At 35.1% G+C, this 21474-nt stretch overlaps 1 protein-coding gene across 2 annotated transcripts in view; it reads left to right on the top strand.

Annotated features, from left to right (window-relative positions):
• The window catches only part of Hasp (Hig-anchoring scaffold protein), a 359559-nt gene that overhangs the window by 98487 nt on the left and 239598 nt on the right, over nt 1–21474 (top strand). For both annotated transcript variants that reach the window (XM_089094509.1, XM_089094508.1), the window contains exon 4: nt 10458–10637. In XM_089094509.1, coding sequence (XP_088950635.1) covers nt 10458–10637 — 180 coding nt within the window. The remainder of the gene's footprint in view (nt 1–10457; nt 10638–21474) is intronic.

The following is a 21474-nucleotide window of genomic DNA, read 5'->3' as shown; positions in this document are numbered from 1 at the left end:
TTGAGATAGATAAATCCTCAATATGGTCGCTTAACAAACTTGAGTAGACAGCTCATAAAATACCCTGGCATTGAAAAAATTATATCCCAAACCTTTTTTCTTGACATTGTGTGAGAAAAATTATTTTCCTGCCAAACGCAAATGATTTCATGCGTAACTTTGGTCATTAAAGTATTTTGAGACACTAGAGTCTTGCATCAGATTATGTTTGACTTTTTGAAAAGCAATTCATTCTGGAAATTTTCCATAACACTAAGATTTTCTTCAAACAGTAAAAGGCAGGTTTCACTTCTCTATTCTGGGAAAACAATATTTGCTTTCCTATTCTTTTATGGATATCATGCCTTTCCAGTAGGCTAATATTGCTCACTAATTTTTTTTGGCTGTTTGCTGTCATTTTAAACTGAGTCAAGGTTAGGGGGGAAATTAAACTTCTGGGACCGATATATATTCCAATAAAAGGCAATATGCTGTTGATTGATGCCCTTTTGTTTTGCCAAGGATAAAACTACATAATAGATTGGAAAAACCGTTGGCAATACAGCCGATAACGACAGCATCTAATAGGGTTTTTGTCCCCAAGAAGGATTTATTAGAATCAATGCAGAAGTGATTGTGTTTTATAGAAACACAATCGCTCGCCCACTTTTTATAAACTTAATTAAACAAAAAAAAACTTTTTCAACGAAAAATAAAGAGCTCATTAAATCAAATGTAATTTCTTTTCGTTCTGGGTTTCATTTTTTTTTTTATTGACGGTGAGTTTTGGGAGTCTTATGGTAGAAAATAATTTGAATTTATTTCTGTTCAACTTTGATTTAATGTAGCTCTTTTTTCTTTTCTTTTGAAACCTTCTTTTGCAGAAACAGTTTACAAAAACAATTCCTGTTGTTTTTCAATCGACATTGTCTCTTTCATCGGTTAAGAAAAGAATATTTCAAATATTTTCTGTTTTTCTTTAGCAGAATTTGAATTTTGGCATACTTTTTACATGTTTGACAAACCTTTTTCAGCAATTTGTAATAATATACAACCTTTTGAAAATTTGGATACACATAGTATATTTTGATTTAGTTTCACGCCTCAACTTTCCCTGATAAATAAAATTTAATAGTTTTTTCTGTCCATAATCTATGCTATTTTAACAACCTGGATACATATACACTTTTTTGATTTGGTTCAATAGTAAGAGCAAAAGTAGTTATAGTAGTAGCCATTAAAGTTTCAACTTAAACCCCTCAGTAATTCTTGGGATGTTGCTGAGACGTCTTATTGACAACCACCATACACACAGAGTGTTTTAATTTAGTTTTAAAGTAACATGAATTTTCTCTGATATATTCTACTTTATACCCTATCCCAGTCCTAAGATATTCCAGATGGATATCTAGATGGAAAGTGGTAGTAATATGGGTAGCCCTGGAGATTTCAGCTTAATATCCTATGACGTTTCTGGGATATTTCTAATACACCCCTTTAATGCCCTAGATTTGTATAATGCGTTTTGATCACTCCAACACCGCCCATAACATTTCTTGAAATGTTCACTAATACCCTTAGAATTAGCAATACTAGTTGTCATAGTAGCAGAGGTAATAGTAGGAACATCTGGGAGTAGTATTAGTGACAGCGGTAGTAGTATTAGTAGTAATAGTATTCACATTGAATCTTTTTGGTCTAATTCAAAATCCCCCTCCTCATACCAAGTTTCAACATAAAATTTTAATCCATTCCTGAGATATTACTCATACGTCCTTTCGATAGCCTGCATGAACATAGTGTGTTATTGGGTTGAACGTTCCCCTCAAAAATTTCTGAAAGTTCCACATTAATATCATTAGCCTTTAGTGGTACTAATAGCTTTAATAGCGGTAGTAACAATAGTAGCGCTACTAATAGTAGCGGTAGTAACAGTAGAAGTAATATGCACATAGTGCATTTAATTAGTTCACATTACCCCTCAACATCCCCTGACAGTTTCAAGCTAATAGTATAAACCACTTTTGAGATACTGCTGATACGCACTTTTGACAGCCGCCATACAAATCGCGTGTTTCAGTTTAATTCAACATACCCCTCAACATTTCCTGAAAATATATCCTTAATACCCTTCGTCTTAGTAGTAAAAAAGAGTAGCAGTAGAGGTAGCAGTAGTAATATGCATATAGTAGGTTCAACATAACACTCAGCATGCGCTGAAAGTTTCCACTTAAGACTCTCAGCTGGTCCTGGGATACAGCTGTTATACCCTTTTAACAACCTGAATCGATATAGTGCGTTTAAAATGTGTTCAACGCCCTCCTCAGCATTCCCCGAAAGTTTCACCGTAATAGCTTTAGCTTCAGTATAAGTAACAATTGTACAAATATCGATAGTAGTAGTATCAGTGGTAGTAGTAGTAGAGGTATGCGAAATCACATAGTGCCTTTTGGTTGGTTCAAAATCCCCCTGAACATGTCCTGAAAGCTTCAACTTAATACCTTAGATAAGTCCCGGGTTGTTGCTGATACGTCTTTTCTGACCCTGAACACACATTGTGTGGTTTAATTTAGGTCAACATCCTTCTAAGTATCTTCTGAAAGCTTAACATTAACACCCTTAGCTTCTGTCGAGGTAGTAGTCGTAGCAGTAGGAATAGTGATAATATGCAGATAGTGCCTTTTAATTAGTTCAATATTCCCCTCTACTTGCCCTTAAAGTTTCAAATTAATACTCTAAGCCGCTCCTAAAACATTGCTCACATGGCCTTTTGACAACCTGCATGCATTATGCGTGTTTTAATTTAGTTGAAACTCCCCCTAAAAATTTTCTGAAAGTTTCACCTTAACACCAATAGCCTCATTAGTAGCAGTAATCTTAGTAGCGGTAGTAGCATGTACATTGTGCCTTTTGGTCAGTTCAAAATCCGCCTAAACATACCCCGTAAGGTTCAACTTATTGCTCTAATGCGTTCCTGAGATATTGCTGGTATACCCTTTTGACAGTCTACATGCTCTTAGTGTTTTGACTTAGTACCACATACCCTAAAAATTCTCTGAAAGCTTCATCTTATACCCGTAAATTTAATAGTATCAGCAGTTGTAGGAGTAACACTAATAGGAGTATACACATAGCACCTTTTGCTTTTTCACATCTTCTCAACACTCTCCAAAATTCTTGCCTTAATAGCCTTAGCCTCAGCACTCTCAGCAGTAGTAACAGTAGCAGTAGTAATAGTCGTAGCAGTCGTATTAGTGGCAGTATTAGTAGTAATAGCAGTGCGCTACATGATATTGCCTTTTGATTAGTTCAACATCCTCCACAAAAAGCCCTGTAAGCTTCAACTTTATACTCCAAGTCGTTCCTAAGATATTTTTGATACATCCTTTTTATAACTTGCGTGCAGACAATGTGTTATGATTTAGTTCAACTTTACCCTCAAAATTCCCTGAAAATTTCCCCTTCATACCCTTAGCCTTAGTGGTAGTAGTAGAAACAGCAGTTGCAGTGGTACTAGTAGCAATAGTAGTATAAGGATATTCCATTTTGCTCAGTTGAACTTCCCTCTCATCCTGCTCCAGATGTTTCAACCGGTTCCATTGTACCTAAACCCCCGTGTAACTGAACCCCTGTAACTAAACCCCCGTATAACCGAACCCCCGTGCAACTGAACCCCCGTGCAACTGAACCCCCGTGCAACTGAACCCCCGCGCAATTGAACCCTCGGGCTACTGAACCCACATGCAACTGAACCTCCTTTAACTGGACCCTCGTGCAACTCAACCCCCGTGTAACTCAATCCCATTTAACTAAACCCCCGTGTAACTGAACCCCCATGTAACTGAACCTCCGTGCAACTGAACCCTCGTGCTACTGAACCCTCATGCAACTGAACCCCCTTTAACTGAACCCTCGTGCAACTCAACCCCCATGCTACTCAACCTCATTTAACTAAACCCCCGTGTAACTGAACCACCATGTAACTGTAACTGTGTGTAACCATGCAACCATGTAACTGTGTGTTAACAGAACACAACTGATAAGCGAAAAGGGATGAAAGAGAGGGTTAATAACGAACACTCAGGTACCAATCTTGGGAGACGTCTTACAGTTTTTGAGTGACCATGGAGTTCCTGTGTTGTTTCAAAGTCACTTTTCTGTGAATAGGCAGCGTGGTGGCAGAGTGTACTTTGCGACGATAAATCACATCAGTCCAGTTTTTGTCAGGAAAAATTTACTCAGTGATAATTTATTGTTCCAGCTAGCATTATGCGCTTCTAGGTCCGGGCCTAGGGGCCTAGTGGTAAATCCAGGTCTGAGCGTGCACATATTTCCTTTTGGTGAATTGACTTTCCCTTTAAGCACTCTCTGAAAGTTCCAACTTAATACACAAATCCCTTTTTGAGATATGCCATTTTGATGATCTGCATGCACATAGTATCTTTTGATTTAGTTCAAGTTCCACCTCAAATACCTCATTCTGTCAAATTTTCAACTTGATATGCGTACTCTTAATAGTGCTAGTTTAATAGTATCAGAGGTCGTAGTAGGAGCAGTAGAAGTAATAATAGTGTTGAATTAGTTGTAGTAGTAGCAGCATTTATAGCAGTAGTAGCAGGTAGATTCCCCAGAAGTTACATCTTGATACGCTAAGCTGCTCCAAAAAAATTTGCTGATACTCCTGTATCAGCAATCTGTATGTTATTGCAAGTTACCAATTGTTAAAATTTAAGGTTTTTATAGAAGGGATGATCGTAAAAAATTTCAAGGAGGCTCATTCGATTGGAAATTGAAAGCAAGTTCAATTTCGAAGAATCAAAGGTAATCACAGGACAATCAGCCTTTCCCTCTTAACCAACATCTTCAGCCCCAAATACATCCGATCAAAATAAAAATGAACATTTTGTTCAAAATAGTCTGAAAATCAAATAGCTATGCCTTAGGGGTTAACAAACCCACCAGCAGTATCTGGGGCAAGGGCGGTAAGTTAAGCTAGTTGCTCATTGCTAACATAAGGTTTATGTAGAAAAATATTTGTATGAACTTTGGGGGGGTGGGGGCTCATTTGATTGGAAATCAAAATTTCCAGTGCACTTTTTCAGAGTTAAAAGTGGTCGGAGGGCTTCCACCCCACCCTATTTTTCCCCCAAATACATCCAATCTAAATTTTGGGACGGCCATTTTATTTAAAACAGTTTAAAGGTTAAATAACTATACCATTGTTAAATAACTATGGTTCATAACCCTATTGTGTTTTACCGAATGTAAGTACGGTGGTTGAGTTGCACGAGGGTTCAGTAGCACGAGGGTTCGGTTATACGGGGGTTCAGTTGCACGGGGGTTCAGTTACACGGGGGTTCAGTTACACGGGGGCTAGTTAAATGGGGTTGAGTTGCACGGGGGTTCAGTTAAAGGGGGTTCAGTTACACGCACACCGTTTCAACCTAATACACTAATCCGTTCGTATGTGGGAGGATCTTTCCATGAAGAAAGTTTTCATGGGGGAAGGGACATCGCTATGAAGGGGACGCCGGACTTCCCAGCATTATTTAAAAAAAAGATAAGAAATTAAATATAAAAAAAAACAAGTTTTTCAGCTGCAACATCAAAACTTTAAACGAACCGAAAATATTACATATATTATTGGGTTCACCCCCTAGTCAATACCTCGCTCTTTAAGCCAAAATTTGTTTAGTACTTTCATAAGAGCTTTTTATTCTAATTAACGGCCTTTGTGATTAAGGGTCATTTTTAAAGAATTGGAACAAAATTCAAACCTTAGCTTAAAGAGCAAGGTATTGACTAGGGGCAAACCCCTAATATACGTATTAAAAATATATGAATATAGAAGTTCGTTACGTAAGTTAATTCGTAAGTTATGTATATTTATTACTAATAAAAACGTTCGTAAATAAAATTAAACAAGTTTTGAGAAAGCCATTTAACCAAATAAAAGTAAATTAATATTCAAATTTTGTTCAAGTCAATCTTGTACGATGAGCCAAGATCAAAACGTGCATTTATTCAAAAACGTTCAAAAATTAAATAAAAAAACAAGTTTTTTTTAACTGAAAGTAAGGAACGACGTTAAAACTTAAAACGAACAGAAATTATTCCTCATATGAAAGGGGCTGTCCCCTCCTTAACGCCTCGCTCTTTACGCTAAAGTTTGACTTTCTCACAACTATTTTTTTATACAATGAAAAACTTTAGCGTAAAGAGCGAGGCGTTAAGGAGGGGACAGCCCTTTTCATATAAGGAATAATTTCTGTTCCTTTTAAGTTTTAACGTCGTTCCTTACTTTAAGTTGAAAAAACCGTTTTTTTTTATTTAATAGCGTAAAGAGTGAGGCGTTCAGGAGGAGAGAGCCCCTTTCATATACGGAATAATTTCTGTTCGTTTTAAGTTTTAATGTTGCTCCTTACTTTCAGTTAAAAAAAACTTGTTTTTTTCAATTTAATTTTTGAACGTTTTTGAATTAATGGAGGTTTTGATTTTGGTTCACCGTAGCCTATATGAATAATTAAAAAAAAAGTTTGTATATTAATTTTACTTTTATTTTATTAAATGGCTTTCTCGAAAGTTTTTTAATTTTATTTACGAACATTTTTATTAGTAATAAACATACGTAACTTACGAATTAACTTACGTAACGAACTTCTATATCCATATATTTTTAATACGTATATTAGGGGGTTCACCCTCTAGTCAATACATTGCTGTGTACCCTAAAGTTCGAATTTTGTTCCAATTCTTTAAAAATGACGCCGTTAATTATAATAAATAGCTCTTACGAAAGTACAAAAAATTCTTTGGATTAAAGAGCGAGGTATTGACTAAGGGGCGAACCCAATCATATACGTAATAATTTCTGTTCGTTTCAAGTTTTGATGTTGCTCCTTACTTTCAGTTGAAAAACTAGTTTTTTTTATTTAATTTCTGATCGTATTTTTAAATAATGCTGGGAAATCTGGTGCCCCCTTCATAGCAATGTCCCTTCCCCCATGAAAACCTCCGTGTAAAGATCCTCCCACATAACCCCCGACCCATCCCCCCATTACCAGAGAAAATACCCCTGAAAACATCTGTATACTTCCCAAAAACCAATACTATATGTTAACATTGGGTAAAGTTCATAACTTTCAGCCCTCCCCCCAGGGACTTTGGGAGCTTAAGTCATTCTAAAAGACATAGTTTTCATATTTTCGACCATCTTGAACAAAATGAATATCTCAAAATTTTGATTGGGTGATTTTGGAAAAAAATGAGCATGGGAGGGGGCCTAGATGCCCTCCATTTTTTGGTCCGTTAAAAAGGGCAATAGAACTTTTAATTTTTGTTCCAATGAGCACTCCCACGATATTCTAGGACAATTGGGTCGATACGATCGCCCCTGGGAAAAAAACAACAACAAATAAACACGCATCCGTGATCTTTCTTGTGGCAAAAAATACACAAGTCCACATTTGTGCATCTGGGAGCTAGAAACATCTGCACTAGAATTCTTTAATAAGCTGAGTTTGATGGTGTGACTTTCATTAAGATTTTATAGCTTTTAGGGGGTCTTTCCCCCTTTTTTCGAAAATCAGCCAAATTTTCTCAGGCAAGTAACTTTTGATAAGTAGGACTAAGTTTGATGAAACTTATATATCTGAAATCAGCATTAAAATCTGATTCTTTTGATGTATCTATTGGTATCAAAATTCCGATTTTTAGAGTTTCGATTACTTTTGAGCCGGATCGCTCCTTACTTACAGTTCGTTACTACGAACTGTTTGATTTTCACCTTTGTATTCTCAGCCTTTGCGATAATTACAATATCAAAAGTAGATATAATAGTAATAAGAGTAGGGGTGGCAGTAGTAGTACGCACATATTGTGATTTGGTTAATTGATCATCCCCTTCACCATTCCCTCTAAAATTCCAAATTAATGCTGTATATCACTTGTGAGGTACGTTCTTTTGACAACCCGCATGCATATTGTGTGTTTTGATTTACTTTAACACACCCCTCAATATTCCCTGAGTGCTTCACCTGAATGTCCTTGACTCTTTTGACACAAAAGTTCAAACACACCTTCCTTTCCCGATAAAAATATTGTATGTAAACAATGGACAAAATGTATAACTTACATTCCTTGCCTTAAGGTATCTCAGGGAGAAAAAGGTACGTGGGAGGGAGGCCCTTTGACAACTTTTGATTTTTAAAAAAGGCACTAGAACTTTTAATTTCCAATCGAATAAATCCCTTCCAAAGTTCTATGACTACTTCTTCCATGCGAATTGCCTTGGAAAAACAAAATAAAAATAAACACATAACACATTGTGCGCACTTCACTCTTTACTTAGGCAGCGCAATAGCGCTGTCAATGATGAATTGTCACAGAAGCACTGAAATGGGTAAATTGGTGTCCAAATGACTTAAGTTAAAGTTGTTGACCGACTCGGTTTAAAATAAAACCAATGAAGGTCTGACTCCGTGCAAAAGTAAGCTAAGTTCTAACTCAGTGCAAAACGAATTTTTTCCTGGCTGAATCCAAACCAGTCAAGTCAAATCTGTGAATTGACTTGATGAAAAAATTCACCAAGTCCTAAATCACCGAAAAACTCTAGCCAAGTCCTCACCAAGTCCTGGCCAAGTCCTGACCAAGTCCTGACCAATTTCAAAGTCTGGACTGACTTCTTACAAAAAGAGCTAATTTCTGACTCGATAGAAAGATACACGAAGGACTGACTCAAATCGGTAGCGAGTCAAGCCTTGACGAAGTGCAAAAATAAGTCAAGTCTAGGCTGCAAACTGTTTGGCGCAAAAATGAGCCCAGTCCTGACTTGGGCACAAAATATTTGTAGCCAATGACAAATAAAATATAATATTATTAGTGATGTTGGTTATAGAGGCATTCATGTATTTTTTTTTTTTGCTATTGTTTCACAGATACATTTCTGTGATCCTTTTTTTTACTACTTTAAAGGCTCAACTGATTGATTTTGATATACATTTTTATTTTCTTCAAAAAAAGGATACCTTTTTTTGAAGATTATATTTAAAATCTAGGGGGTTAAAGAGCTCTTACGGGAAGCCCTCTCACTATTTTAAAAGGGAATGCAACTTCTGAAAAGGAAGAGCTTCCTTAGGCTGGAAAATGGAGACAGCGGAGGCACACTGAATGGAATGAACTGTACAAAATAAAATTTCACAGGAACAAACTTCGACAATTTGGCATCATAGGCAAAACAAACAAAGGGCTAACCTGCTCCTCAGGGCATAATTTTTTGGTTCAAAATACCTAAAAAAAAAACAAAAAAAAAACATGCCCAATTCAATGAAGATTAATTTTTTTATTACGAAAACACTGAATAAATTGTGTGGAGGCTTAGACTGGAAAAAAAGTAATTAATGTTTATTCCTTCGTATCTTTCATTTTTTAAATCTTTGCTTATTAAATTTATGAATGTCGTAAGCAGAGTTGAATGCTACAGTTAACAACGAAGCAAAAAACTGATAGGACACATGATAGGACCAAGATTTTGCCAAGAAAACTGCCCACGAAGTTTTTCGTAGGGATCTTGATCAGTGATAGCAATTGTTAGAAAAGCAGTTGTTTACACGTAAATCTGTTAAAGGCTACCAGCACAACCAATTTTTTTACTCTTACCTACAATACAAAGGGTGTTGCGTCTGTCGTCGCTTTAAGTAATATTTTCTATGCATCAGGTACCAATTCAACAATTTTATGGGTGAGCAATATATTTGGACACTGTAAAAATTATATTTAAGATGTAGTTTTTTTTTCAAATTTCTATACGTCTCCAGAAACACTCTTACAAAAGTCGTTATAGCCTGGTGAAGTCTGAAAAAAGTGTTTTATTATTAATTTCGTAACCTGGCAAAAAAATTCCAAGGCCGTCACTTTAATAATTATAAGACTAGCACTGCTTTTGTGTTTTGAAGTAAAATCATTGTACTTGAAACCCTTCATAGATTTTTGTCCTTTAGGGTACATTCTTTAACATCAAGTTAAAGCAGGCAGTGTTTATATTTTTAGATTTTGAAAATGACGATGCATGTTTTAAGCAAATTTATATGGCGAGGTTCATTTTTGTATTGTATAGCTTGCTTAAATAAGAAAAAAGCATCATTCATTTTGAAAGTTATTTGAAAGCTCGAAGGGTTTTTTTCCTAGTTAAAAGCTTGTTCTGATCCTTTTCTATATATTGATCATGCTGGATTTTCAGATTAAAAGGACTGATTTTTCATTGATCTTAGTAGGACAAAAATATAAAATGTACCTAATCTAGGGGAGCCTTAATTGTCAACATAAAAATTTACTTTTGAATGTTCTTTCCTTAACATAACAGCCGTAGGAAAATAAAAAAATGGGCCACAATGTTCATTCCTAGAAAAGACACCTCTCCAAACTCGCAAGACAATTGAGTCGCATGTAAGGGATTTGTAAGTTATCTCATTCCCTTTTAGATAAAGAATGTAAAGAGCCGTTGGCACCTGAGAATGGTTTGGTACATTCGAATGGACGTACTTATGGTGATCATGCTGTGTATTCATGCAAAGATGGGTATCGTTTTATCGGCGAAGAGGTTAGGACATGCCAAGCAGAGGGAACATGGTCAGGACCAGAACCTGTTTGTCAGAAACATTGTCAGTATATTTCACCAAAAATTTACTGTTCACGAGCTTTATATGGATGCTTTTACCATTGAAGTAAACCAAATGAAGCAAAACAAAATTTGAAGTGTTAACTAACAAAATCAGTTATCAACAGCTCAAATCCGTCATTATTTGTAAACATCTTTCAATACCTTTTAACACCGCCATAATTTTAAATTGAAACCCGCAGTGTATATTTTATGATGAAGTTTCAACTGTTAGATATACAGTAGATATCTTTTAAGGAAAATAGACTTGTTTCACATTATTTCTTAGGTGTCCAAATTTTGCACATTCCTGTATATAATTTTTACTGCCTGTTTTCATATTTTTTCAAACCCAAGCCCTTAAAGAAACCAGTTCTGATTATAGCGGTGGCTGAAACCTTTGAAAGATCGACCTTAATCACGGGTCAAAGTATAATCACCTACGGAACAAGTACTGACAAAACTCTCCAAAAGTGACCCTGCGTACCTCAGTGCCTCTAGGCGCAAAATGTTGTACTGCTTAATCGCTCCGAGCAGTAGTAATGGTGTTAAAGGTTTCAACCGTACATTCAACCGTACATTCACGCCTACAAGAATATACAGTGTGGTTTCACGTGGACATTGCAAAAAGCGACCAATCCTTTACCTATAAAGTGGTCAAACACGTTTTGAAACTATAGTCAAGGTTGCATAAGATTTGAACTGTACAAGAAACGGGACATGAAAACCTACGCCTGAGACACCACAGTTTCACGTGCACTTTGTAAAAAAGCGTGCAAACTTATAAGGTGGTCAAACATGTTTTGAGAGTATAGTCAAGGTTGTATACACGTGGACATTTTAAAAAGCGAGATATTTATTATAAATTTTGAACAATATCAGTCTTTGGAAATGGTTAACGATAACAAACATGTTTTCAACCAGATGGGTTTTTGAAGCACATTCAGCATGGCGTGTTTTATTTTTTTCTTTTTTTGGCAATTGACGTTTTTTCTGATAACAAGTACCATTCATTGCGATCATAGCTCTAAAAAAAGGGTTTAGCATTTGCGAATTGGATCGTATGAAGGTGGAGAAAAAAAAGGGGGTTTAGCATTTGCGAATTGGACTGTACGAATGATCTTACTTGAATAATAGGGGAAAAAACAGAGCTGGATCACATTCGTGAATTGGATCGTATGAAGGTGGAGAAAAAAAAAGAGTTAAACTGATTAGCAGTTAAGGAAACCCCGAAGGGCTTGTTAACTCAGGCACTTTATTATAAATTTGAGACAACATCAATCTATGAAAATGGTTAACGATGATAGAATGACATTGTAAGTTGACCTAGCTGTACCTCACCGATGTGTTCTGTATAATACACAAGTGGTGTTTGAACAGTGTTGTCAATTTAAAATAGGATCTCACGTTATAGTATACTAAAAAGATGATACCAAGAGAGATGTAGATGGCAAGAAAAGAATTTTAATAACGGATAGCTTTACTTCTTCGATGTGTCCTGTATAATACACAAGTGGTGGGGTGATGGCAGCGGGGTGTCTTAGAGTACTTTAAGTACTGTACTGTGGGCCAAATTTCTTGCGAAAAAACCCGAATGAATGAGTTGAAATAAAATTTTTAACTAGAAATGGCTGAAAAGTGTTTTGGGGGAGATGGGTTGATGGCAGAAGGATGTCTTAGCGTAGCTATAGTGTTATAGTGGGGGGGGGGCAAATTTCTAGCGAAAAACCCAAATGAATGACATGAAATACAATTTTTTACAATAACGGACTTAAAAGTGTGTTTGGGGAGATGGAGTGATGGGAGAAGGACAGGTGTGTGTTGTGTGAAACCTATGATTTGGGATGGGTAGTTTGCTATTTTGAACTTTTCTGAGCTAGTTTTCTTAGCATTTCGTAGGTCTGTGTTGCCTGAAACTTATGATTTGGGGTGTGTAATTTGCTATTTCCGGCTTTTATGAGCTAGGTCTCCTAGTATTTCGTAGGTGTGTGTTGTCTGAAAATTATGATTTGGGGTATGTAAATTACTATTTCGGGCTTTTCTGAGCTAAGGTTTCTTAGTATTTCGTAGGTGTGTGTTGTCTGAAACTTATGATTTGGGGTGGGTAGTTTGCTATTTCTGGCTTTTCAGAGCTAGGTTTCTTAGTCTCTCATAGGTGTGTGTTGTCTGAAACCTACAATTTGGGGATGGGTAGTTTGCTATTTCTGGCTTTTATGAGCTAGGTCTCCTAGTATTTCGTAGGTTTGTGTTGTCATAAACTTATGATTTGGGGTATGTAACTTACTATTTCGGGCTTTTCTGAGCTAGATTTCTTAGTTTTTCGTTAGTGTGTGTTGTCTGAAACTTATGATTTGGGATGTGTAGTTTGCTTTCTTTGACTTTGCTGAGTTAGATTTCTTAGCCTTTCGTAGGTGTGTGTTATCTGAAACTTATGATTTGGGATGTGTAGTTTGCTATTTTTGACTTTGCCGAGCTAGGTTTCTTAGTATTTCGTAGGTTTGTGTTGTCTGAAACTTATGATTTGAGATGTGTAATTTGCTATTTCCGGCTTTTATGAGCTAAGTCTCCTAGCTAGGTCTCGTAGGTGTGTGTTGTCTGAAACTTATGATTTGGGGTATGTAAATTACTATTTCGGGCTTTTCTGAACTAAGTTTTCTTAGTATTTGATTGGTTCGTGTTTTCTGAAACTGATGATTTGGGGTGCGTAGTTTAATGTTTTCGATTTATTTGAGCTAGGTTTCTTAGTATTTCGTAGGTGTGTATTGTATGAAACTCAGGGCTTGAGATGTGTAATTTGCTATTTCCGGCTTTTATGAGCTAGGTCTCCTAGTATTTCGTAGGTGTATGTTGTCTGAAACCTATAAAAATTAACTATTTCCGTTAAATCTGAGCTAATAAGGGTTTTGACCATAAACTCTAGTTTTTTGTAAGAAAATTATGGAAAATGCATTTCGTTGACTCATAGGTGAAACTTAAGTCCAGTTATGGATCGAAAAATAAACTATTTCTGTGAAAAATGAGCTAATAAGGGTTTTTCACCGTAAACTATAGTTTTTTGTAAGAAAATTATGGGAAATAAAATTTTCAGCTTTAAGTGTGAAAACTAACTCAAGTTACGGATTGAAAAATAAACGATTTCTGGAAAAACAGAACTAGTGAGGGTTTTTGACCGTAAACTCTATTGTTTTGTAAGAAAATTATGGAAAATATAATTCTCTGGTTCAAATGTGAAACTTAAGTCCATTTTGGATCGAAAAATAAAACTATTTCCGTAAAATCTGAGCTAATAAGGGTTTTTGACCATAAACTCTAGTTTTTTGTAAGAAAATTATGGAAAATACAATTCTCTGGTTCAAATGTGAAACTTAGGTCCATTGTGGATCAAAAATAAAACTATTTCCGTAAAATCTGAGCTAATAAGGGTTTTTGACCGTAAACTATAGTTTTTTTGTAAGAAAATTATGAAAAATACAATTCGTTGGCTCATAGGTGAAAATTAAGTCCAGTTATTGATCGAAAAATATACTATAACTGTAAAATTAGATATTGTAAGGGTTTTTGACCAGAGACGCTATGAGTTTGTAGGGTAATATAGGGCATTGCGTAGCAGAGGTTCAAAGTAGATACATATGTTCAGTGTCAAATCAAAAAGTAAACTATCTATGAAAATTATGAGCTATTAAGATTTTTTAACCGTAAACTCTAGTTTTTTGTAAAAACAATTATGGAAAATACAATTCTCTGGTTCAAATATGAAACTTAAGTCCATTTATGGATCAAAAAACAAAAATATTTCCATAAAATCTAAGCTAATATGGTTTTTTCACCGTAAACTCTAGTTTTTTTGTAAGAAAATTATAGAAAATACAATTCTCAGGTTCAAAAGTGAATCTTAGGTCCATTTTGGATCAAAAAATAAAAGTATTCCCGTAAAATCTAAGCTAAAATGGGATTTTGACCGTAAATTATAGTTTTTTGTAAAAAAAATTATGGAAAATACAATTCTCTGGTTCAAATGTGAAACTTAAGTCCAGTTATGAATCGAAAAATAAACTATTTCTGTAAAATCTGAGCTAATGAGGGTTTTTGACCGTAAACTCTATTTTTTTTTGTAAGAAAATTATGGAAAATACAATTCTCTGGTTCAAATGTGAAACTTAAGTCCACTTTGGATCGAAAAATAAAACTATTTCCGTAAAATCTGAGCTAATGAGGGTTTTTGACCGTAAACTCTAGTTTTTGTAAGAAAATTATGGAAAATACAATTCTCTGGTTCAAATATGAAACTTAGGTCTATTTTGGATCAAAAATAAAACTATTTCCGTAAAATCTGAGCTAATAAGTGTTTTTGACCGTAAAATCTAGTTTTTTTGTAAGAAAATTAGGGAAAATACAATTCGTTGGCTCATAGGTGAAACTTAAGTCCAGTTATGGATAAAAAAATATACTATTTCTATAAAATCTGAGCTAATAAGGGTTTTTGACCGTAAACTCTAGTTTTTTGTAAGAAAATTATGGAAAATACAATTCTATTGTTCAAATGTGAAGCTTAAGTCCAGTTATGAATCGAGAAATAAACTATTTCTGTAAAATCTGTGCTAATAAGGGTTTTTAACCGTAAACTCTAGTTTTTTGTAAAAACAATTATGGAAAATACAATTCTCTGGTTCAAATGTGAAACTTAAGTCTATTTTTGGATCTAAAAATATAACTATTTCCATAAAATCTGAGCTAATAAGGGTTTTTGACCGTAAACTCTAGTTTTTTGTAAGAAAATTATGGAAAATACAATTCTCTAGTACAAACGTGAAACTTAAATCCAGTTTTAGACACTCATAATGATGAGGACTGGTGGTTCTAATTCAATATTTGTCTTCTCTTAGTACGTAATCTGTAGAATAATCATTATTCCATTTAGAGTCATACACAGTTTTTACTGGTGTCTCATCAACAGGCTCAATATGCTTTTCGTCTTTGGTATTATTTGGTTTATTGACTGTTTGATCAATGGCAGTAACGTTTGCTGGTGCTTTGTTTTTCATCGATTCATCTTTATATTCCATAGTGATATTTTCTGACAATACCCTTTTTATTTTTCTGGCAATTTCACTGTCTATTATCAGATTATTTTTACACAGGTAACAGTTTCGGCACATAGACAAGATATGGTTTACGATATTAGTAGAAGAGTAGGCCTTTCCTTTATTGACCTTCCGTTGAATGCTAATACCCGAAAGCTGACGATTGGATGTATCAGTAGGTAATGTGTTACCTGCAACAGTAGCAAAGAGTTGTCCTCTATCATCAACAATTATTTTTATGTTGGCATTCTCTTTGAGTGCAATCATCTCTGGAGATCTGAGTCTCACATAACCACCAACATAAGAGTTGAATTTTTTTGGTATTCCAAAGAAATTTAATTCCTTACTGGCATGACAATGCATGCATACATTTCCAATAGTGCTACCACATGAACTTGTTTCATAGTTTAAATACTTCTCCTTGTCGGCATTCAATGCTACAATAACCTTGTTATGTGAACACATTTTATTAAAATGCTCCATCTTCACTTCTTTTTAAAGATATGACTTATGTGTTTATCGTTCCACTGCGTAAAAATACTAATTTAATACATGCAATAGACTAGGTAGTGTCGATAACCGGACATAGAATACCAGTGGGAAAGCCACATCGTATCTCTGAACAGTCATAGAGTACAATTGTTAGAGCCGTAAGCGTATTTTGTCATTTTAAGATAAGTACAAAAAAGGATAAAAAATAAATAAAGTTGAATAGTATCTAAGTTTAAAAAAAAATGTTGGTATGTATGAAAAAAACATTGAGTTAGAACCATCAGTCTTCATCGTTCCCAGTAATCAAAATTTAACCTCAGTTTTACGTTTGAACCAGTGAATTATATTTTTCACGATTGTTGTACAAGAAATTACAGTTTACGGTCAAAAACCCTTATTAGCTCAGATTTTACAGAAAAAGTTTTATTTTTCGATCCAAAAATAGACTTAAGTTTCACATTTGAACCAGAGAATTGTATTTTCCATAATTTTCTTACACAAAACTAGAGTTTACGGTCAAAAACCCTTATTAGCTCAAATTTTAAGGAAATAGTTTATTTTTATAGGTTTCAGAGAACACATACCTACGAAAGACTAAGAAACCTAGCTAATAAAAGCCGGAAATAGCAAATTAACCATCCCAAATCATAAGTTTTAGACAACACACACCTACGAAATACTAAGAAATCTGGCTATGAAAAGTCGGAAATAGCAAATTACACACCCCAAATCATAAGTTTCAGACAACACACACCTACGAAATACTAAGAAACCTTAGCTCAGAAAAGCCCGAAATAGTAATTTACATATCCCAAATCATAAGTTACAGACAACACACACCTACGAAATACTAGGAGACCTAGCTCATAAAAGCCGGAAATAGCAAATTACACATCTCAAATCATAAGTTTCAGACAACACACACCTACGAAAGACTAAGAAACCTAGCTCAGCAAAGTCAAAAATAGCAAAATACACACCCCAAATCATAAGTTTCAGACAACACACACCTACAAAATACTAAGAAACCTTAGCTCAGAAAAGCCCGAAATAGTAATTTACATACCCCAAATCATAAGTTTTATACAACACACACCTACGAAATACTAGGAGACCTAGCTCTTAAAAGCCGGAAATAGCAAATTACACATCTCAAATCATAAGTTTCAGACAACACACACCTACGAAATACTAAGAAACCTAGCTCTGCAAAGTCAAAAATAGCAAACTACACATCCCAAATCATAAGTTTCAGATGACACACACCTATGAAAGGCTAAGAAATCTAACTCAGCAAAGTCAAAAATAGCAAACTACACATCCCAAATCATAAGTTTCAGACAAAACACACCAACGAAATACTAAGAAATCTAGCTCAGAAAATCCCGAAATAGTAATTTAAATACCCCAAATCATAAGTTTCAGACAACACACACCTACGAAATACTAGGAGACCTAGCTCATAAAAGCCAGAAATAGCAATTACCCATCCACAAATTGTAGGTTTCAGATAACACACACCTATGAGAGACTATAAAACCTTGCTCTGAAAAGTCAGAAATAGAAAATTACATAACCAAAACCACAATGTCAGACATCACGTGACAACGTGATTAGATGTAACCGTAGTTCAGAAAAGTCCAATATAGTCTTGTACATAGCTTAATTCATCAATTTCTCACAGCACACTCTCATGAAATACTAGGAGACCTACATCTTAAGATCTAGACTTAGCAAAATACACATCTCAAATCATACGTTTCAGACAACACACACCTACGAAATACTTAGAAACCTTGCTCAGCAAAGTCAAAAATAGCAAACTACACATCCCAAATCATAAGTTTCAGACAACACAGACCTACGAAATGCTAAAAAACCTAGCTCAGAAAAGTCCAAAATAGCAAACCGCCCATCCCAAATCATAGGTTTCAGACAACACACACCTATCCTTCTCCCATCAACCCATCTCCCCCAACACATTTTTCAGCCATTTCTCGTTAAAAAAGTTATTTTAACTATTCATTTGGGATTTTCACTAACGCTTTGCCCCCCCCTATCACACTTTAACTACGCTGACATCCTTCTACAATCAACCCATCTCCCCCAAAACACTTTTCAGCCATTTCTAGTTAAAAATTTTATTTCAACTCATTCACTCGGGTTTTTTCGCAAGCAATTCGGCCCACAGTGCAGCAATATAAGTATTCTAAGACACCCCTCTGCCATCACCCCACCACTTGTGTATTATACAGAACACGTCGAAGAAGTAATGCTATCCGTTATTAAAATTCTTTTCTTGCCATCTACATCTCTCTTAGTATCATCTTTTTAGTACACTATAACATTAAAGTCTATTTTAAATTGACAGCACAGCTCAAACACCACTTGGGCATTATAAAGAAAACATTGGTGAGTTAAAGGTAACTCAACTCACAATATTATTTTCTCATCGTTAACCATTTTTATAGATTGATGTTGTCTTATATTTAAAATAAAGTACCTGAGTTAACAAGCCCTTCGGGGTTTCCTTAACTGCTACTCAGTTTAACTCTTTTTTTTCTCCACCTTAACACGATCCAATTTGCAAATGTTATCGAGCTCTGTTTTTTTCCTTATTATTCAAATAAGATCATTCGTACAGTCCAATTCGCAAATGCTAAACCCCCTTTTTTTCTCCACCTTCATACGATCCAATTCGCAAATGCTGAACCCTTTTTTAGAGCTATGATCGCAATGAATGGTACTTGTTATCAGAAAAAACGTCAATTGCCAAAAAAAAAAAAAAAATAAACACGCCATGCTGAATGTGCTTCAAAAACCCATCTGGTTGAAAACATGTTTTTTATCGTTAACATTTTCCAAAGATTGATATTGTTCCAAATTTATAATAAATATCTCGCTTTTTAAAATGTCCACGTGTATACAACCTTGACTATACTCTCAAAACATGTTTGACCACCTTATAAGTTTGCACGCTTTTTTACAAAGTGCACGTGAAACTGTGGTGTCTCAGGCGTAGGTTTTCATGTCCCGTTTCTTGTACAGTTCAAATCTTATGCAACCTTGACTATAGTTTCAAAACGTGTTTGACCACTTTATAGGTAAAGGATTGGTCGCTTTTTGCAATGTCCACGTGAAACCACACTGTATATTCTTGTAGGCGTGAATGTACGGTTGAATGTACGGTTGAAACCTTTAACACCATTACTACTCCGAGCCAAAGTACTTTGCTCCGGCCAATAATTATGCTAGAGCGTGAATCAGGCGACGAGTGACCGGGATGAATTGTGTAGCTACGGTTTTTAGTTGCCAGGTTCGCATAGGTATACAAAGGGTCACTTTTTTTGTGTGGAGAGGATAGGTTTTGTCAGTACTTGTTCCGTAGGTGATTATACTTTGTCACGGGTACAGCAATAGCTGCAACCAAACAACCATGTCCAGTGAAGAGCAAACCACGGCCACGGCCTGTAGTATCTGACATATAGTATCCGAACTGGTTTAAAAGAATTGTTTGGTGATGAATTTTTCCAGTTGAAACTAATTAAAAAATACTCTTTTATAACAAATACTAATTTTATTGATTTTCAAGCATTCAGCAACTCGTAATTATGAACAAAATATTGTAAAAAATTTGGAAAAGCCTTAAATTTCTACGTAAATTAAAATAAAAAGTATATCACTGAAATCTGTGTCGTTCCAAACCCTTACCTGGAGGTTTACCATGTTGAAAAACAAGGAAAATTACAATTTTTGCATGGTTAGCAGTGATGCTTCTCATTTTTCACCAGAGTGACCGTATTGAACCAGGGACCTTAGGATATTGAAGAAGGACTTGTTTGAACCAAATTAAGACATTTAGTGCCCTGTCTCAGTAATGAAATATATCATGTAAAAAAAACTGCCATCTTAGGCCATTTTGTGCCGAAAAACATCTTTTCTTGCAAAATAAGACCGTGAAGCTAGAGAGTGCAAATGATGAGATTACGAAGCGATTTGTCACGATGGAAAACCTTGACAGGGGATTTACAGTCTCGCATCTTCAAAACCGAGGGAAATCGGGCTTTATCATATGCAGTACGAGTGTTATTTCTGTGCATTTTTCCCCCGCGATGACTCCATAGAAGCAGGGATACTAGATTATCACGATAGGGCTTATTTCGATGGTGATTAAAGTTCTTGCACTATTTTGTAGTCACAAAGGAAATCATGCCACAATAAAATTTCATTTTATTGTGGCATTTACTGTGGCAATTTCATTTTATTCAACAAAAGAACAATTTTGTCCAAACAAGACCAAATCCCAGCGAGAAAAATCTTGGGATATCCAATCAATCGAACATTATTTGAAATCTATATATAAATTCCAATCCTCCCCAAACTCCTCCTCTGTGATGCTCAAGTTTTGCTTATAGTTTTTTCTATAAACCATTTTTCCACCGTCTTAACTTTTAATAAAGTCCCTATCCTTGTATAGTATACCAGATAAATACATTAAATTAACAATTCTCTGTACAAGAATTGAATAGGATTTTTTTCAAATGAAAGTAAAGAGGCGAAATTAAAGCTTAAAATGGACAGAAATTAATCCGTATATGGGTTACCCCTCGACCTCCCCTGTATTTTAAAGTACTGAAAAATATTTCTAGCGATTTACTGAAAACAAAATTGACGTAACAAAAAATAATTAAGAGCAGAAAATAAGTGCCCTGAAAAAAAAATACTAATTTATAAGGCTCTTAATAGTTTTTCACATGTCATGAAATGAGTAAATTTTAGCTTGCAATTTTAATTCTCTCAAATCCTCAAGTAGTATCAGTTATCAGTAAAGCGCTAGTTTTTCAGAATTCTACAAACTTTGGGAGCTGTTCCGAGTCAGTTTATTTGAACCAATATTGTAAGATATATGGTGCATAAAGTGCTAAGAGATAATTTTCGTTCGTTTTGTATTTCGTCTTCGCTTTAATATTTTTGCAGCAAGATTTAGAATTCTTGGGAATTTTGATTTTTAGCTTTCATCTTTTGACAGAAAAAACAGTCATAAGGCCCTGAATTTAACGAGCAAGGGAGTTTATTTTTTATTTGTTTATTTATTCAATACAGGAGATAACCATGGGCTTGTCGCAACACAAACACAAGAAATGACAGCTCAAACAGCAACACTACAAAACACTAAACAAAAATATTCTTCAGCAAAAAAACAACTATACAACTAACTATATTACAGAAACTGTTTTTCATAGAACTCAGTTTCAACGAGAGCACTCT

The sequence above is a fragment of the Artemia sp. Qi Xiang Cuo genome, chromosome 9 (genome assembly GCF_049724085.1).
Source record: "Artemia sp. Qi Xiang Cuo chromosome 9, ASM4972408v1, whole genome shotgun sequence".
Lineage (NCBI taxonomy): Eukaryota > Metazoa > Arthropoda > Branchiopoda > Anostraca > Artemiidae > Artemia > Artemia sp. Qi Xiang Cuo.
This window is presented reverse-complemented; position numbering and strand designations above follow the sequence as displayed.